This window comes from Lissotriton helveticus, chromosome 3_1 (assembly GCF_964261635.1).
Source record: "Lissotriton helveticus chromosome 3_1, aLisHel1.1, whole genome shotgun sequence".
Lineage (NCBI taxonomy): Eukaryota > Metazoa > Chordata > Amphibia > Caudata > Salamandridae > Lissotriton > Lissotriton helveticus.
In genome coordinates this window covers 33798297-33814907 of record NC_136061.1, presented here as the reverse complement: position 1 = coordinate 33814907, position 16611 = coordinate 33798297, and the positions used below count along the sequence as shown (strand labels likewise).

Sequence of the window (16611 nt, the reverse complement as noted above, 5' to 3'; positions counted from 1 at the left end):
TGGGGGTGTCCTGTCGGTGGGTGGGGAGGGTTCTTGGTGTGTGGGGGTGTCCTGTCGGTGGGTGGGGGTGTCCTTGGTGTGTGGGGGTGTCCTGTCGGTGGGTGGGGAGGGTTCTTGGTGTCTGGGGGTGTCCTGTCGGTGGGTGGGGAGGGTTCTTGGTGTGTGGGGGTGTCCTGTCGGTGGGTGGGGGTGTCCTTGGTGTGTGGGGGTGTCCTGTCGGTGGGTGGGGGGGTTCTTGGTGTGTGGGGGTGTCCTGTCGGTGGGTGGGGGGGTTCTTGGTGTGTGGGGGTGTCCTGTCGGTGGGTGGGGGTGTCCTTGGTGTGTGGGGGTGTCCTGTCGGTGGGTGGGGAGGGTTCTTGGTGTGTGGGGGTGTCCTGTCGGTGGGTGGGGAGGGTTCTTGGTGTGTGGGGGTGTCCTGTCGGTGGGTGGGGGTGTCCTTGGTGTGTGGGGGTGTCCTGTCGGTGGGTGGGGGGGTTCTTGGTGTGTGGGGGTGTCCTGTCGGTGGGTGGGGGGGTTCTTGGTGTGTGGGGGTGTCCTGTCGGTGGGTGGGGAGGGTTCTTGGTGTGTGGGGGTGTCCTGTCGGTGGGTGGGGGTGTCCTTGGTGTGTGGGGGTGTCCTGTCGGTTGGTGGGGGGGGTTCTTGGTGTGTGGGGGTGTCCTGTCGGTTGGTGGGGGGGGTTCTTGGTGTGTGGGGGTGTCCTGTCGGTGGGTGGGGGGGTTCTTGGTGTGTGGGGGTGTCCTGTCGGTGGGTGGGGGGGTTCTTGGTGTGTGGGGGTGTCCTGTCGGTGGGTGGGGAGGGTTCTTGGTGTGTGGGGGTGTCCTGTCGGTGGGTGGGGGTGTCCTTGGTGTGTGGGGGTGTCCTGTCGGTTGGTGGGGGGGGTTCTTGGTGTGTGGGGGTGTCCTGTCGGTTGGTGGGGGGGTTCTTGGTGTGTGGGGGTGTCCTGTCGGTGGGTGGGGGTGTCCTTGGTGTGTGGGGGTGTCCTGTCGGTGGGTGGGGGGGTTCTTGGTGTGTGGGGGTGTCCTGTCGGTTGGTGGGGGGGGTTCTTGGTGTGTGGGGTTGTCCTGTCGGTATCCTGTCGGTGGGTGGGGGGGTTCTTGGTGTGTGGGGGTGCCCCGCTGTGAGCATGGGCGTAGGAAGTGTGGGGGACGAGGGGGATATATCCCCCCCAGATTTTAAAGTGGGGGGAACACGGGGGACAAGCGTGGGGGGGACGAGGGGACAAAAGAATTTCCCCTCTCCCTTCACAGGGCCATTAGCGCGCGAAAGCGCTACCTAATGGCCCTGCACTTGACCTGCCTGGAGTCAAAGAGGCCACGCCCTCTGCCCTTTGTTATGCTGCAGGAAGGCTCGTCCTGGGAAGGGCAGAGAAGGGAAAAAACTCTGTCTCTTTTCTTTCATACTCAGAGAATGCAAGCACAGTGTCAACTTCTCCTGAGTCCTGATCTGCCTCTGGCAGCGGCCCTCCTCCCCCTCTCTCTTTCTTTTTCCTCTATCTCTTTCTGTCTCTGTCTTCCTCCTCCTTAAGTTCTGGTTTCGAGACAGCTCTTACGTTCTCTCTCTTGCCTCTCTTTGTCTTTATTTGTTTCCCTGTGAAATGGATTCAAAATAGGAAGAACACTTTGGCTGGAAATGTCCCCATTTGCTGAACGTTTTATAATTTCAAAGAAAAACCTCAGGACGGAGAGAAAAAATTATTAAATACCTAAATAAAGCGATACAGAGTGGTCAGCAGACAGACCAGATTGTTATTATTCACCAACACACATTAGCACCACTTTACATAGTATGCCAGTGAAAGCGCTACTTTCTTTTTTCTTCTTTCTTTGAACAACATTGTTTTTTCAGGGTGGGTAAGTGCACCATAAAAGTAAAAGTCCACATTTGTAAAGCGCACAATCACCCGTAAGGGTCTCTAGGCGCTGGGGGCCGTCGGGAAGATTAAGCAAGCTATTGCCCAGAGTCACATGGTGCTGGGCTAACCTGCCGCCGGAGCCGGGGAGTGAACCGTGGTCCCCAGATTCCAGCGTCAGTCGCCCTGGCCGCGGCGCCACACCTCTCCCCTAGGGACTGCAATACCTGGTTGATGAGTGGAGTAGAAACGTTTAATATGATCGCTTTCAACTGTTTTAATTATTTTAGCTTATAAAATGTGTACTGCAGCTGTGTGTTTGGGGATGTTGTCTTTTTTTAAACCAAACTGCTTATATTTTGAAAGGATATAAGCAATGGACATTGAAACGGGTCCCTTCCTGACTGGTCCTGTAGCCATGTCCTGAAATTTACAGGCAAAATCACTTACTGATTTCTGAATAATGAGTTTAAAACTGTTAAGGTAACCATGTTGTTCCTGAATACATTTCACATGTTTTCTTGCATTCCTTATGGGTGTAAGCTTTTTCCAGGGTGTTCTTTGTTTTTTTCAGGCAGCATTTTACTGTTGTCTGGTGCATAATTTAAATTTACTTGCAGCATAATTGAGTTGTAGCTTAAGGCAGTGCAAGTTTCTCTCAGTTGGGCAGTATGGTGTTCAGTGTGGGAGAGGATGTGGCACTCTGGCCAGAGCTGCTGAATTTGGAACTTGAGCACCATTTTCAGCCGTCATGACCAGTCCACCAGACCACACTCCTGACAGAGCACATTCTGATGCTACACCTTAGAAGGGCCAATAGACCTTAGAAGCCCTGGTGTCTTAGCACCCGTAGGTGGACCCTAATGGCGGCAAGTGTGAGTTAACCTTGAAGGCCTGTCCACCACAATCCATACTGCAGTTCACCTCCAGTCTTGCGAGCAGGCATACAAAGAAGCACACCCTAGACACACCATCGACAGTGACTGTCACAGAGGTCACAAGATCCTTGAGGCCAGTCCACCGCACCCATTGGTACCTCCATTGGCCTTTTTTAGCAGTAGTGGTGCAACTCACCAGGGATGATCAGTAATGAAGGATTTGCATGCACACCAAACTTAGGGGGTGATTATAATGGAGGTGGGACTGCCCCGTCACCCCGTCAGTGGCGGTTCCACCGCCATCGTTGACTGCATTACCGCCAGTAATATTACAATGGCGGGTGGTTCCCTGGCGGTCGGAAAGACCACCGCCACACACCCAACTGGCGCCTTGAGCCCGCCAGTGTGGCGGAGGGGCTCGTGGTTCCTACAATGCTGGTGGTGCCTACCAGCCACCACAGTAGGGATTACGATACCCTTTACCCGCCAGCCTATCCATGGTGGTTCACCCCCCCATGAAAAAGTTGGTGGAAAGGGACATTGGGGGCCCGTAGCAGGCCCCTGTCCCCTCAGTCCCCAGACATGGGGCCCAGGGGATATCTAAGATGCCCCCCTACATATCACTGCACCATGTGGCAGGCACCTGATTGTGCCTGCCACGTAGTGCAGTGATATATGTAACATGTCCTTTTTCACATTGTGGCGGATGATGCAGCCATCAGCGCCTGCTGCAATGTAAAAGATAGGCCCTGCGAATGCCATAGTGGCGGTCACATTGTAATGCCTATCGTGGGGCCGCCACCTTGAAGGCCAGCGGTCCCATTCCCCGATTCGATAGCGGACGGACTGAAGTCCTCCTGCCATCGTAATCAGCTTCTAAGTTTGCAAACTTCATGGTCTCTGCTTCATGCACAAACACTTTTAACACTTTCAGCCTGCTTTCGGGCCACTGGAGTTATGCAGCAATGGAGGCCAAAAAGATGTTGCAGTGTTGACTAAATTATGCAACAATAAAAAGGCTGCAGCGTAATGCAGTGCATTTTATGATACTTTATTATTTTGACATATTTATACATACTAAAGCCTCTGCAAAGCTTTTGCCTCATTAGTACCTGTGTAACATACAAATGCAGCAGTGGGAAAGGTGACCAGTCAACCTTAGCAAAGGGCCCTACACTTCACAGAAACATAAGTCACATTTCTCTTAGTAATTTTTGATCTGTTTGAGCAACAAAATTGTTTTGGGTCAAATCGTTAGATTATGCAGCAGATGATGTATTATGTGGCAAATATCACACAGCCATAGTTAAGTGGAAAACATTTTTCCACTTAACTTAATTTTGCCCCAGCATTGTAGTTGATCAATTTGCAAGTTCCCCAAACCCAAAAGTCGAGTTTGGGCACAATTTTCATTTTAAAAGCAGTCCTACAACACAGGGCTACTTGTAAACTGACCCCAGGCTTCAGCAGTGCACACATGAAAATGCAGAAAGGGCTGCTGGCCTGAAAACTGCCATGCCCTATTATATGCTAGGGACTTAAAGGTAGTTCTAATCTGTTGGACCCGGTCCTTTGGGCAGGTTTACCCCGTGACTTTTTTGCTTTTTCCTAGCCTGTTTTTGGAACCTGGATTGGTGATTGTAGGCCTCTGCGCACTTTTTCACTGTGGTACAGTGTAAAGTGCGTGTGCTTTCTGTGTATGGATGGTGAGTGACCTGCCCTCCCATAGGAATGAATGGGGAATATGTATGCCCATGGTAGATTCCTGATGCATGGGGAGTGCAGGGGCGAGTTTGATATGTATGAACTCGTGAGAATGAATGCTGCAGAATGGTGTATGCGGCATGGCTGTGTGTAGTCTAGAAGCGCCACTTTTAGAAGTTGGCATAATTGTGTAGTGAGTCTGCTAGCACGTGATTGGCTGATGGGCCTGGCCCAGGCATGCCTGGGCCTGTTGGTAGATGGACTGTCTGGAGGAGGGGGTCTGAGTCAAGCTGTAGATGAAAGGCCCCCCATCTGCTGTTAGGGGGGAGTGGAAAGAGCTCTGGTGGTGCCAGGCTGTGTCTGTCGGCCCACCCTGGATGACTCTCCCTCCCGATGGCCCCCTGTCACCTCTGACCTGAGGCTGACAGGCGAGGGAAACCAGATACTCCCAGAGCTTAGGGCTCGCCTACACAAAGACTTCTAAAGACTTCAAAGCTTTTTCTGTGGATAAGAAGGGGCTCTGCCCCTTCCAAAAGGTTCTTCTTTCTCTGGAGTTGAATCGACCAGGGGTGGGTGCTGCCCAGCTCCTGGATGCCTGGACTCCTGGGGGACCCCTCTGCCCTGCCTGGGCTGAGGAGGGGACTTGGCTTTACCCCTGGGAGGCTCTGGGACCGTGGCAGCATGGAGAGGCTGCCTTTTCCTGTTGAGAGCGCTTTCTCTGGACTTCCTAGCGCTTAGGAGCGCTGTTATGCTCACTTATAGCGCTGGACGCGCTGAGGCTTCTTGCCCGTATTTATTTAATTATTTACGAGTGCCCAGCTCGATCTGCCGCGGAGAAAACAACCACGAAGGGGCCGCGACCGGATTGGCCGGGACCCGAGGAGAGCCGTGCTCTGATTGGTCCTTGGACGGGAGCCTGGTCCAGGAGCCGCGCTGTGGTTGGCTGACTCCTGGAAGCTGCGTGACGTGGTGGGGAGCCGAAGAGGAGGAAGGACGCATGGTGGCCGGGAGAGGGCTGTTCCCGCTTCCCCCTGCCTGGGGAGAAGCTCTGGGTTGTCGTTGCCGGTCTCCCGTGTGGAGAGGGAGACCGGAGATTCCCCCGCCGCCAGTGGAAGCCGCCACATCGAGGCCGGCGGGAGGAGCTGCCATCTGGAGGAGCAGGCGGGGCTCCGGCGGCAGGAGCAGAGAGCCCCCGCGTGCAGCCGCCGCCTCAGGAGACCGGTGAGTGGGGTGCGGGCGTTTGACCGGCCCTAAGACGCTGGTGTATGCAGGGCGGCCCCGATGGCAGTGGGCCACCCCAACGTCGCGCAGAGCCTGTAGAGGCTCCCACAACCCGGGGGCAGTATTTGTGCCAGAGTCCCCCGTGAGGGACTCCAACGGAGCGAGGATGCTTTGGGCGGCCCCGCTTGGCAGAGGGCCGCCCCGACGATCGCGGGGCATATTACTTGGAGCCCTGTGAGAGGCTCGTGCCCGCATGTTGTTTGGTGAGCCTGTTGAGGCTCAGGAGGGCGTTTTCGTGACTCGAGTCCCCCGTGAGGGACTCCAACTGCCCTAAGTCGTGTTCAGAGCCTGTTGAGGCTCTTGGGGGCCATGTTAGATAAGTAGGGGCGTCGGGGCATATTGTTGGTGCCCGTCCCCTCCTGCCTGGGAGAAGCTCGTGTCCAGGGAGGCTCCAGGGGGCATGTTGCTTTAGAGCCAGTGTGGCTCCAACGTTTGACCCGTGTTGGCCAGGGCCTGTGTGGCTCCAACGTGCGCAGTGTCTGTTTTAGAGCCTGTGTGGCTCAGGTGGCGCAGATTTGTTCTAGGGGCTACTGAGAGCCCTGCCACAGCTTCTGGTACACAGTTGCCCAGCACTTCGTGGGCAGCTGCCACGTTTAGGCTTTTTGTACTTTGAGACTGGCGCTGCATGGCAGCGCACCCTGACACTGAGACTCAGGGCGTCTGAGCCCCAACAAGGCCAGTTGGCCTAGGGACTGCCACAGGTAGTGGCTTATGTAGTGTGGGCGCAATGCGATTTCTATGCTTTTAATAGTAATTGCCTACTGGGTGTTTTTGCGCTATTGACTTATGTTATGGCACCTCTGAATGTTTATGCATTATGTGTCTTTCTTTCCAGGCGCTGCACCTCTGAATGTTTAGTCATCCTGTGTCTTCTTGCGCTGCACCCCTGAATGTATTTTACTGCATCATGTGCTTTATTCTTAACACCTCTGAATGCTTTAGGCCTCATGTGTTTCTCTTTATTACTCCTCTGAATGTGTTCATGCATCATGGGTAAGGTGTTCTGGTTTATACCCCTAAATGTGTTTATTCTTAGGTGGTTGTCTTTTCTACTCCTCTGAATGTAGGTTATTGCATCATGAGTAATGTATTCTTTCTTAGACCCCTAAATGCTGTGTGATACTTAGGTGGTTCTTCTTTCTTAGTACAGGTGGTCCTAGTAAGGTCCTGGTCCCCTGCGTGACAGTCTCCCAAGGAGTTTAGGGTTGCGTAGGTGGTACTTACCTGTTCCCAGTAGTTACTGGATGTGATCTATAACTGTTACTTTGTGTTACAGTGAAGTTTATATACTTTTATTCTAATTTCTGACAAGTATTTCTATATCTGCAAAGTGTTGATTCAGACAGTGGCCCATGTGGCCCTGTCTTGTAAATAATCCCTTGTGAATATTGCCGTGCCAGTTGGCACAATGTACATGTGTGATTTCTATCTGATATGTTTTTGACAATACAAAAGTTATTTTAATATAACCTTGTGTGGAGTCTCTTTTGTGGTGTACCTAGTATGTTGTTGCTGTTGTGCGCTGACGCAAATGCTTTACACATCGCCTCCGAGTTTAGCCTAGACTGCCCGCGCCATGCTACCTAGAGGGCGAGCAGGGGTTATCTTGGCGTGTGACTTCCTTGCCCTGACTGGAATGGTGGTTTCTGCCTGGCTTTGGCATCAGCCTTAGCCTACCAGAAATAGCCGGTTTCCTACATAATCCCTCTGCCCTATTATGTACTAGGACCTTATAGGAGAGGCCATGCCAATCATAGGGGTACCCTAACCCATAGTGCACCCTAGTGTATGTAGGTGTTTTCACAGTATCTTTAAGTGTCTCTTTCAGAATAGCACTGGCCCTGTGCCTGATCAGGCAGAGGCCAGGGGCAGACCGGTACCACCAGTACCAGTCAGCAAAACGTTGGGGAGTGCCCAAGGCAGAGGATGGCTTTGCAACACTAAAGAAACACAAACTCAGAATTTAAAACATAACACCATGGTTTTGGGGTTCTCTTTCATAATCAGAATTGATTTCTATCCTAATGAACCCATTTTCTATCATTAGGATAAGGAAAGACTGGGTAAAAATCATAACGTTCTAATCTATACCTTGAAGTTTTCGTGCAGTTCTTTGATGATGGTTAGTAGCTCACTGTTCTATGTTAGGATTTTAACTTATAAACTGCAAATACCAAAAGAATCTCTCAGACAAAAGCAGTAACTCACTGACCTATTTACATGATATGCATTTTGTGATCTGCGTGGTACACGTTCTTTGCAGCAGGCATATTACGCCACTGTGGCTACCGTACCAAGAGTCAAAACTTCCACTAGACAAACCTCCGATCTCTCTCAATAAAGGACATTAATCACCAAAGTTATCTTCACATTTTTATTGTTGCTTGAAAATTGCTGGAGACCAGGAATGCAGCAGCAGGTATTTTTCAAACCATAATGCACTTGCAAACACGACGCCCCCACCCCAAGTCCGTGACCTTTGTTTGCTTGGTGCATGAAGATGCAAGATTCATATATATGTTTTTTTGACATTTGGTCTGATTACTATATGAAATCACAAACAAGCATACATGCAAACTGTGACAACATGCCTGCTTTTCTCAATATTTCACTTTGAAAGTATGCGATTGTATTTGTTTAACGGGCGGTGATTTGTATAGGGTCACTGGGAAGTCCTCAAGGTTGTCCCTGTCCCCCCCAGAATTTTAGTGTCTCCTACGCCCCTGGCTGTGAGTGTGAGGTTGTTTTCTGGTGCAGGGAGGTGCCCCCCTCCCTAGGCTGGATTCTCGTGGCAGGGTGTGTGGTTCCTCCTGCTGTGGGCGTGGCCTTCCCTCCTGTGGGCGTGGCCTGTCCCTCCTGTGGGCGTGGCTTCTTGTCTGGTGGTGATAGGATCTCTTGTCTTTTCTTTGGGGTGTGAAGCTGACCTGTGAATTGTAAACATTCATCTTTTTTCGCGTGTCCATGCCCCCCTTCCTTTCCTTCATTCATTAGTGAGGTTATTTGGCTTCTTTGTTTGTGCGCATGCGCGCACGTGCCCCTTTCCCTGACGCTCTCCGTTGTGCTGACGCGTCGCTCCAGTTGTGCGCATGCGCAGCCCCGCCCGCTAATGAACACACTGAGCGCTCTCCCTATTTCTAAGGCTGCCAGGTGGCACTGTGCGCATGCGCACTTCTTCCTTTCAGTGATGACTCTTTGCTTCCGTGGGGCCGGACGACGCATGCGCCTCCCCCCCCCCCCCCCCTTCGGCTCTGTCCCTGGTCCTGATTGTCTTCCGCGCATGCGCTGTTGCCCCCTGGCTCTGTCCCTGGTGCTGATTGTCTTCCGCGCATGCGCTGTCGCCCCCTGGCTCTGTCCCTGGTCCTGATTGTGTTGCGCGCATGCGCGGTCTTCTCCGCCTCTGTCCCTGGTCCTGATCGGGGCCCGCGCATGCGCCGTCGCCCCCGCCCCTGGCTCGCGCCCAGGTGTGCAGCCCCCGCGGCGCGCGTGCGCACTGCCTCCCTGGCGCTGCACCGGTGCTGAGGCTCCGTCCGTCCGTCCGGGCTCTCCCCCTCCAGCCCCCCGGGGATGCCCCGCTGAGAGGATGCCGCGGCTCCGGGGAGCGCTGGGGCTCTGCTGCGCCCTCCTGCTGCTGCTGCGCTGCCCCCCCGGGGGCGGGGCACGAGACCACGGTGAGGGGGCAGGAAAGAGGGGGCAGAATGACATGCAACATGTACAGGGGGCAGGAGCCGGGGGCAGCAGCAGAGGGGGCAGGAGCCGGGGGCAGGAGAGAGGGGGCAGGAGGCAGGGGGGGCAGGGGGGGGGCAGGAGGCAGGGGGGGCAGGAGAGAGGGGGGCAGGAGCCGGGGGCAGGAAAGAGGGGGCATGAGCCGGGGGCAGGACAGAGGGGGGCAGGAGAGAGGGGGAGGAGCCGGGGGCAGGAGAGAGGGGGCAGGAGGCAGGGGGGGCAGGAGAGAGGGGGCAGGAGCCGGGGGCAGGAGAGAGGGGGCAGGAGAGACGGGGCAGGAGCCGGGGACAGCTGCAGAGGGTACAGGAGGAAGGGTGGCGCTATATCTGTAATGTATTAAATGTCTGTAAAAATCCCAATGAAAATATTGTTTAAAAAAATGCAACATGTAAAGGGGGCGGGGCAAGTGGGAGGGGCCGGGCCAGTGTGAGTGGGAGAGCTTTCCATCTCTCGTTCTACCATAAGATGGGGTCAGAGGTCATTGATTCTACCATAGGGTAGGGTCAGAGGTCATTGCATGTTCCCTCTCTCCCCCAGAGATTGTGCCCCCCATACCTGGAGGTAGCAGTAGCGTCTCACCTGAGACTGACCCTGCCCCCTCCTCCCCCAGATACCCCAGCGCCTCCCCATCAACGGGCTGCCTGGGACATGTCCAGCAGCCTCTTTCAAGGGGGCGCGGGCAGGACCCACAGACTGCCCCGAACCCCCAGGAGTCCCCCGCCGCTGCCCGGGGAGGGCCGGGGCAGAAACACCCGGTCTCGACAGCTACAAGGGTCAACCACCAGAGGCGCCCGACGTGCACCAGGCCCTGCTCCTCAGAGGGGGGACGACTCCCAGCGCCCCCTGAAGGGCCACTGACCCCCCCCGCACCCCCCAAAGAGAATTGCCAGCCCCCGAAGCCTGTCCCAGGCCCTCCGTGCTCCCCTCTGAACTGACCCAAAATACCCCCCCCCCCCCTCAGTGCACAGCGGCGGAAGCCCCGAGGGCTCCTCTCCCGGACATCCGGTGTGTGATGTAGAGGCTGGCGCCCCCTGGACTCCTTTCCCTGGATACTTTCGGGGTGCACAGAAGCTGATGCCCCGGGATTCACCGCCCTTAAATGGTTTGCCTTCTGTTCCTTGAGACTCCTCTCCCCTGACGGCTCTGGTACTGTGCAGACGTCTGTCCCCTGTGGCGCCCTCTGCCTTGATGTTTGGGGTTTGTGCCGATGTTGGTGTCCTTTGGGGTTCATCTCCCTTGACATGTCTTGTGTTGTGCATATGGTGCAGTTCTCTGGGATTCATCTTCCTGGTGGTGTGCAGACACGGACTGCCTTTGGGATGTATCTTCCTTGACATGTCTCGTGTTGCACAGGTGTTAATCTGTCTGATCTGATTGGTGGATAATCGATCATTCTTATAATTTTGCAATGATTGACCCTGTTGTGATCCTGCAGAGGCCGCTCGTGCACAAGAGCCGCTCAGATCCCAAAGCTCTGTTCTTCTTCTCAGTGGAAGGTGTGGTTGGTTGTTGTAAACTGGACGAGGTTTTCATAAGTCTGGTTGGTGAAACAGACATTTATTAGCGTTGATACTCTGAAAACTGATATCGACTGAAGCCGTCATTCACTTCTCAGAGGACTGAGTGATGCGCTTCGGGAGAACTCGGTGATGTGTATCACGATCACCTGAGCAGTGGCTGTTGTGCATCCGCGTGGCACTGGTGATGCACGGGTCACGGGCACCGGGTGTGGTGCATCCGCGTGGCACTGGTGACGCACGGGTCACGGGCACCGGGTGTTGTGCATCCGTGTGTCACTGGTGATGCACGGGTCACGGGCACCGGGTGTGGTGCATCCGCGTGGCACTGGTGATGCACGGGTCACGGGCACCGGGTGTTGGCATCCCTGTGGCACTGGTGATGCACGGGTCACGGGCACCGGGTGTTGTGCATCCGTGTGTCACTGGTGATGCACGGGTCACGGGCACCGGGTGTTGGCATCGCTGTGGCACTGGTGATGCACGGGTCACGGGCACCGGGTGTTGGCATCCCTGTGGCACTGGTGATGCACGGGTCACGGGCACCGGGTGTTGTGCATCCGTGTGTCACTGGTGATGCACGGGTCACGGGCACCGGGTGTTGTGCATCCGCATGGCACTGGTGATGCACGGGTCACGGGCACCGGGTGTTGTGCATCCGCGTGGCACTGGTGATGCACGGGTCACGGGCACCGGGTGTTGGCATCCCTGTGGCACTGGTGATGCACGGGTCACGGGCACCGGGTGTTGTGCATCCGCGTGGCACTGGTGATGCACGGGTCATGGGCACCGGGTGTGGTGCATCCACGTGGCACTGGTGATGCACGGGTCACGGGCACCGGGTGTTGTGCATCCATGTGGCACTGGTGATGCACAAGTCACGGGCACCTGGTGTTGTGCATCCCTGTGGGACTTGTGACGCACGGGTCACGGGCACCGGGTGTTGTGCATCCGTGTGGCACTGGTGATGCACGGGTCACGGGGACCTGGTGTTGTGCATCCCTGTGGGACTTGTGATGCACGGGTCACGGGCACCGGGTGTTGTGCATCCCTGTGGGACTTGTGACGCACGGGTCACGGGCACCGGGTGTTGGCATCCCTGTGGCACTGGTGATGCACGGGTCACGGGCACCGGGTGTTGTGCATCCGTGTGTCACTGGTGATGCACGGGTCACGGGCACCGGGTGTTGGCATCCCTGTGGCACTGGTGATGCACGGGTCACGGGCACCGGGTGTTGGCATCCCTGTGGCACTGGTGATGCACGGGTCACGGGCACCGGGTGTTGTGCATCCGCATGGCACTGGTGATGCACGGGTCACGGGCACCGGGTGTTGTGCATCCGCGTGGCACTGGTGATGCACGGGTCACGGGCACCGGGTGTTGGCATCCCTGTGGCACTGGTGATGCACGGGTCACGGGCACCGGATGTTGTGCATCCGCGTGGCACTGGTGATGCACGGGTCATGGGCACCGGGTGTGGTGCATCCGCGTGGCACTGGTGATGCACGGGTCACGGGCACCGGGTGTTGTGCATCCGTGTGGCACTGGTGATGCACAAGTCACGGGCACCTGGTGTTGTGCATCCCTGTGGGACTTGTGACGCACGGGTCACGGGCACCGGGTGTTGTGCATCCGTGTGGCACTGGTGATGCACGGGTCACGGGGACCTGGTGTTGTGCATCCCTGTGGGACTTGTGATGCACGGGTCACGGGCACCGGGTGTTGTGCATCCCTGTGGGACTTGTGACGCATGGGTCACGGGCACCGGGTGTTGTGCATCCGTGTGGCACTGGTGATGCACGGGTCACGGGGACCTGGTGTTGTGCATCCGTGTGGCACTGGTGATGCACGGGTCACGGGCACCGGGTGTTGTGCATCCGTGTGGCACTGGTGATGCACGGGTCACGGGCACCGGGTGTTGTGCATCCATGTGGCACTGGTGATGCACGGGTCACAGGCACCAGGTGTTGTGCATCAGTGTGGCACTGGTGATGCATGGGTCACGGGCACCTGGTGGTTGTGCATCAGTGAACAGTGGTTGTTGTGCATCAGTGCGGCACTGGTGATACACGGGTCACGGGCACCGGTTGGTGGCACTGGTGATACACAGGTCACGGGCACCTGGTTTTGTGCATCAGTGTGGCACTGGTGACACACGGGTCACGCGCACCAGGTGTTGTGCATCAGTGTGGTACTGGTGATACACGGGTCACAAGCACCAGGTGTTGTGCATCAGTGTGGCACTGGTGATGCATGGGTCACGGGCACCTGGTGTTGTGCATCTGTGTGGCACTGGTGACGCATGGGTCACGCGCACCAGGTGTTGTGCATCAGTGTGGCACTGGTGATACACGGTCACAGGCACCGGGTGTTGTGCATCCGTGTGTCACTGGTGATACACGGGTCACAGGCACCAGGTGTTGTGCATCAGTGTGGCACTGGTGATGCATGGGTCACGGGCCCCTGGTGTTGTGCATCCGTGTGGCACTGGTGATGCACGGTTCACAGGCACCGGGTGTTGTGCATCAGTGTGGCACTGGTGATGCACGGGTCATGGGCACCGGGTGTTGTGCATCAGTGTGGCACTGGTGACGCACGGGTCAGGGGCACCGGGTGTTGTGCATCAGTGTGGCACTGGTGATGCACAGGTCACGGGCACCGGGTGTTGTGCATCCGTGTGGCACTGGTGATGTTCGATGGAGACCGGCAGTTGTTGGTCTCCTTCGACATCGAGAGTCTGTACACGAATATACCACAAGATGAAGCTCTCATGGTGATGGAGTTGGTGGTAAATCAAAGAAGCAGACCTCACCAGGTTCCAACTAAATTTATCCTTGACTTGGCTAATATTTGTTTAAAGAACAACTTTTTTTCATTTAAAGGGGATCTGTATTTACAACTTAAGGGGGTAGCTATGGGGTGTTGCTTCGCCCCTGAGATAGCTAATCTCGTGATGGATCAATTCGAAGGGAGATATGTCCTTGGTGAGGCGAACCCATTCCGGCATTGTTTGTCGAGATGGGTTCGTTTCATCGACGACATATTCCTAATCTGGACAGGGAGTAGAGAGGAACTTGAGCATTTCCATGGGTGGATTAATACATGCACCCCGGATCTCAAATTTACGATTAATTTCAGTAACGAGAAAATCAACTTTTTAGATGTGTGGATTTTTAATAACAATGGCCACCTAGAGATGAACCTATTTACCAAGCCGACTGATCGGAATACTCTTTTAGAATTTACCAGCGGCCACCCCAGAAGTCTCCAAGAAAACTTGCCATTTGGGCAGTTTTTACGCGTCCGTCGCAATTGCTCGAATAAACAAGACTACTTCGACAATGCAGAAATTTTGTTAGACAAATTGTGTGCTCGTGGGTACCCTCGGAAATTAGTAAAAGCTGCACTTAAAAGAGCTTGGTACACGCCGCGAGAGAGCCTTTTGACTCCCAAAGAAAAAAATGAAAAAAGTGAGATGACCTGTGTGTTGACCTTTAACCCCAAAGCTAATAAGGTCAAGCAAATTATCCTTAAGAACTGGAAATTGATTGAACATCTTAACATCCCCAAACCCCTTTTTTCTTTTCGGAAAGGGAAAAATATAAAACAACATCTAGTGAGAGCGAGTAGAGAATTACCCATCTGGAAAGATACCAGAAGTCTATTAGGCCTACCAGCAGTGACCGGACACTTTCGGTGTACGAACTGTACAGTATGTCCCAACACTAAAAACTTGAAGGAGGTTGTGATTAATGGGCAGACGCATACTATGCGTTCATTTTCTAATTGCAACACTAAAAATGTTGTATATATTGTGACCTGCCCCTGCAACCTGGCCTACATTGGCCAGACTACTCAACCTGTCAAGATGCGGATTGGACAGCATAAATCGCGCATTAGGTGCAAAACCAGTGGGGCCCCATTGGTACAACATTACTCCGATGCAGGACATAGTGAAGAAGATATGATGTGGTCAGTCCTAGTAGTGATTTCGGCCTCTAACAGATGTGAATTAGAACAGAAACTCAATAGAACTGAGGCGAGATTAATTGATAGATACCATACCTCTACAAATGGACTCAATGACCGAGACGAACTGTGGGCACTAATTTAACTTGCGTGGTTCACTCTCCTTTGAAGGCTCCTCCTTATGATGTACCATGGGAGGGCTCTCCCTGGACTTGTTACTTGAAACCTTAAAAAATATTTAGCTGATCCTGGATGTAATTATTAGTTTTGTTTCCTTTATAAAAATGTTTCTTTACTGCATTTTAATACAGTGTATATTGGGTGGGAGAAGTGTTTTGATCAGACCTTGTTGCATGTGGATGTTCCAAGATTGTAAATCCCTGTGTGGTTGTGCAGTGCACTAGATTCTCGGCCCAGGTGTTTTGGTGATGGGTAGGTTTATTTATTTATTTATTTATTTACTTTATCTTGGGACTCTCCCACGTCTGAGGCTTGTTTACGTTGTTTGAGTCTGAAATGTTGAGACCTATCTTTGGGTAAATTTTTTGTAATTTTTTGTAATTTTTGTATATATATGTAATGTATAGATTGTATTTGTGATTTGTATATAATGCATTGTAATGTGTGTATATAGTGAAGTTGTTTTCTTTGAACATATTAGTTTTGCGCCATCCTGTTTTCTGTACTTGTTTATACGTCCCCTGAATTTTTGTAAGTAAATTGTTATATATTTAGTTATATAGAACAGGATAATTTATTTTTCATGTTCTAAAAATTATAAATTGAATTTATCCCTCAATACCAGTTTGTTCTATTTTTTCATCTCTTGATGCTCCTTGTCCAGGTATGGGAGGGTAATGTGGGCATAACCCCTGTTATTGATCCACTGGTGATACATGGGTCACAGGCACCGGGTGTTGTGCATCCGTGTGGAACTGGTGATGCACGGGTCACGGGCACCGGGTGTTGTGCATCCGTGTGGCACTGGTGATGCACGGGTCACGGGCACCGGGTGTTGTGCATCCGTGTGGCACTGGTGATGCACGGGTCACTGGCACCAGGTGTTGTGCATCAGTGTGGCACTGGTGATGCACAGGTCACGGGCACCGGGTGTTGTGCATCCGTGTGGCACTGGTGATGCACGGGCCACGGGCACCGGGTGTTGTGCATCTGTGTGGCACTGGTGATGCACGGGTCAGGGACACTGGGTGTTATGCATCCGTGTGGCACTGGTGAGGCACGGGTCACGGGCACCGGGTGTTGTGCATCCGTGTGGCACTGGTGATGCACGGGCCACGGGCACCGGGTGTTGTGCATCTGTGTGGCACTGGTGATGCACGGGTCAGGGACACTGGGTGTTATGCATCCGTGTGGCACTGGTGAGGCACGGGTCACGGGCACCGGGTGTTGTGCATCCGTGTGGCACTGATGATGCATGGGTCACGGGGGACCTGGTGTTGTGCATCCATGTGGCACTGGTGATGCACGGGTCACGGGGACCTGGTGTTGTGCATCCGTGTGGCACTGGTGATGCATGGGTCACGGCGACCTGGTGTTGTGCATCCGTGTGGCACTGGTGATGCATGGGTCACGGGAACCTGATGTTGTGCATCCGTGTGGCACTGGTGATGCATGGGTCATGGGCACCGGGTGTTGTGCATCCGTGTGGCACTGGTGGTGCACGGGTCA

The 16611-nt window shown here is 54.1% G+C and overlaps 1 protein-coding gene across 4 annotated transcripts in view; it reads left to right on the top strand.

Moving 5' to 3' along the window:
• The first annotated feature begins 9181 nt into the window (after positions 1-9181).
• Positions 9182-16611, top strand: part of PTPRN (protein tyrosine phosphatase receptor type N) — a 352125-nt gene continuing 344695 nt past the window's right edge. Inside the window, exon 1 of one of the 4 annotated variants that reach the window (XM_078679171.1) lies at positions 9182-9380. In XM_078679171.1, the coding sequence (XP_078535297.1) occupies positions 9293-9380 (88 nt within the window). In that variant the 5' untranslated portion in view covers positions 9182-9292. The remainder of the gene's footprint in view (positions 9381-16611) is intronic. The other 3 variants (XM_078679173.1, XM_078679172.1, XM_078679175.1) reach the window with 3 other exon arrangements.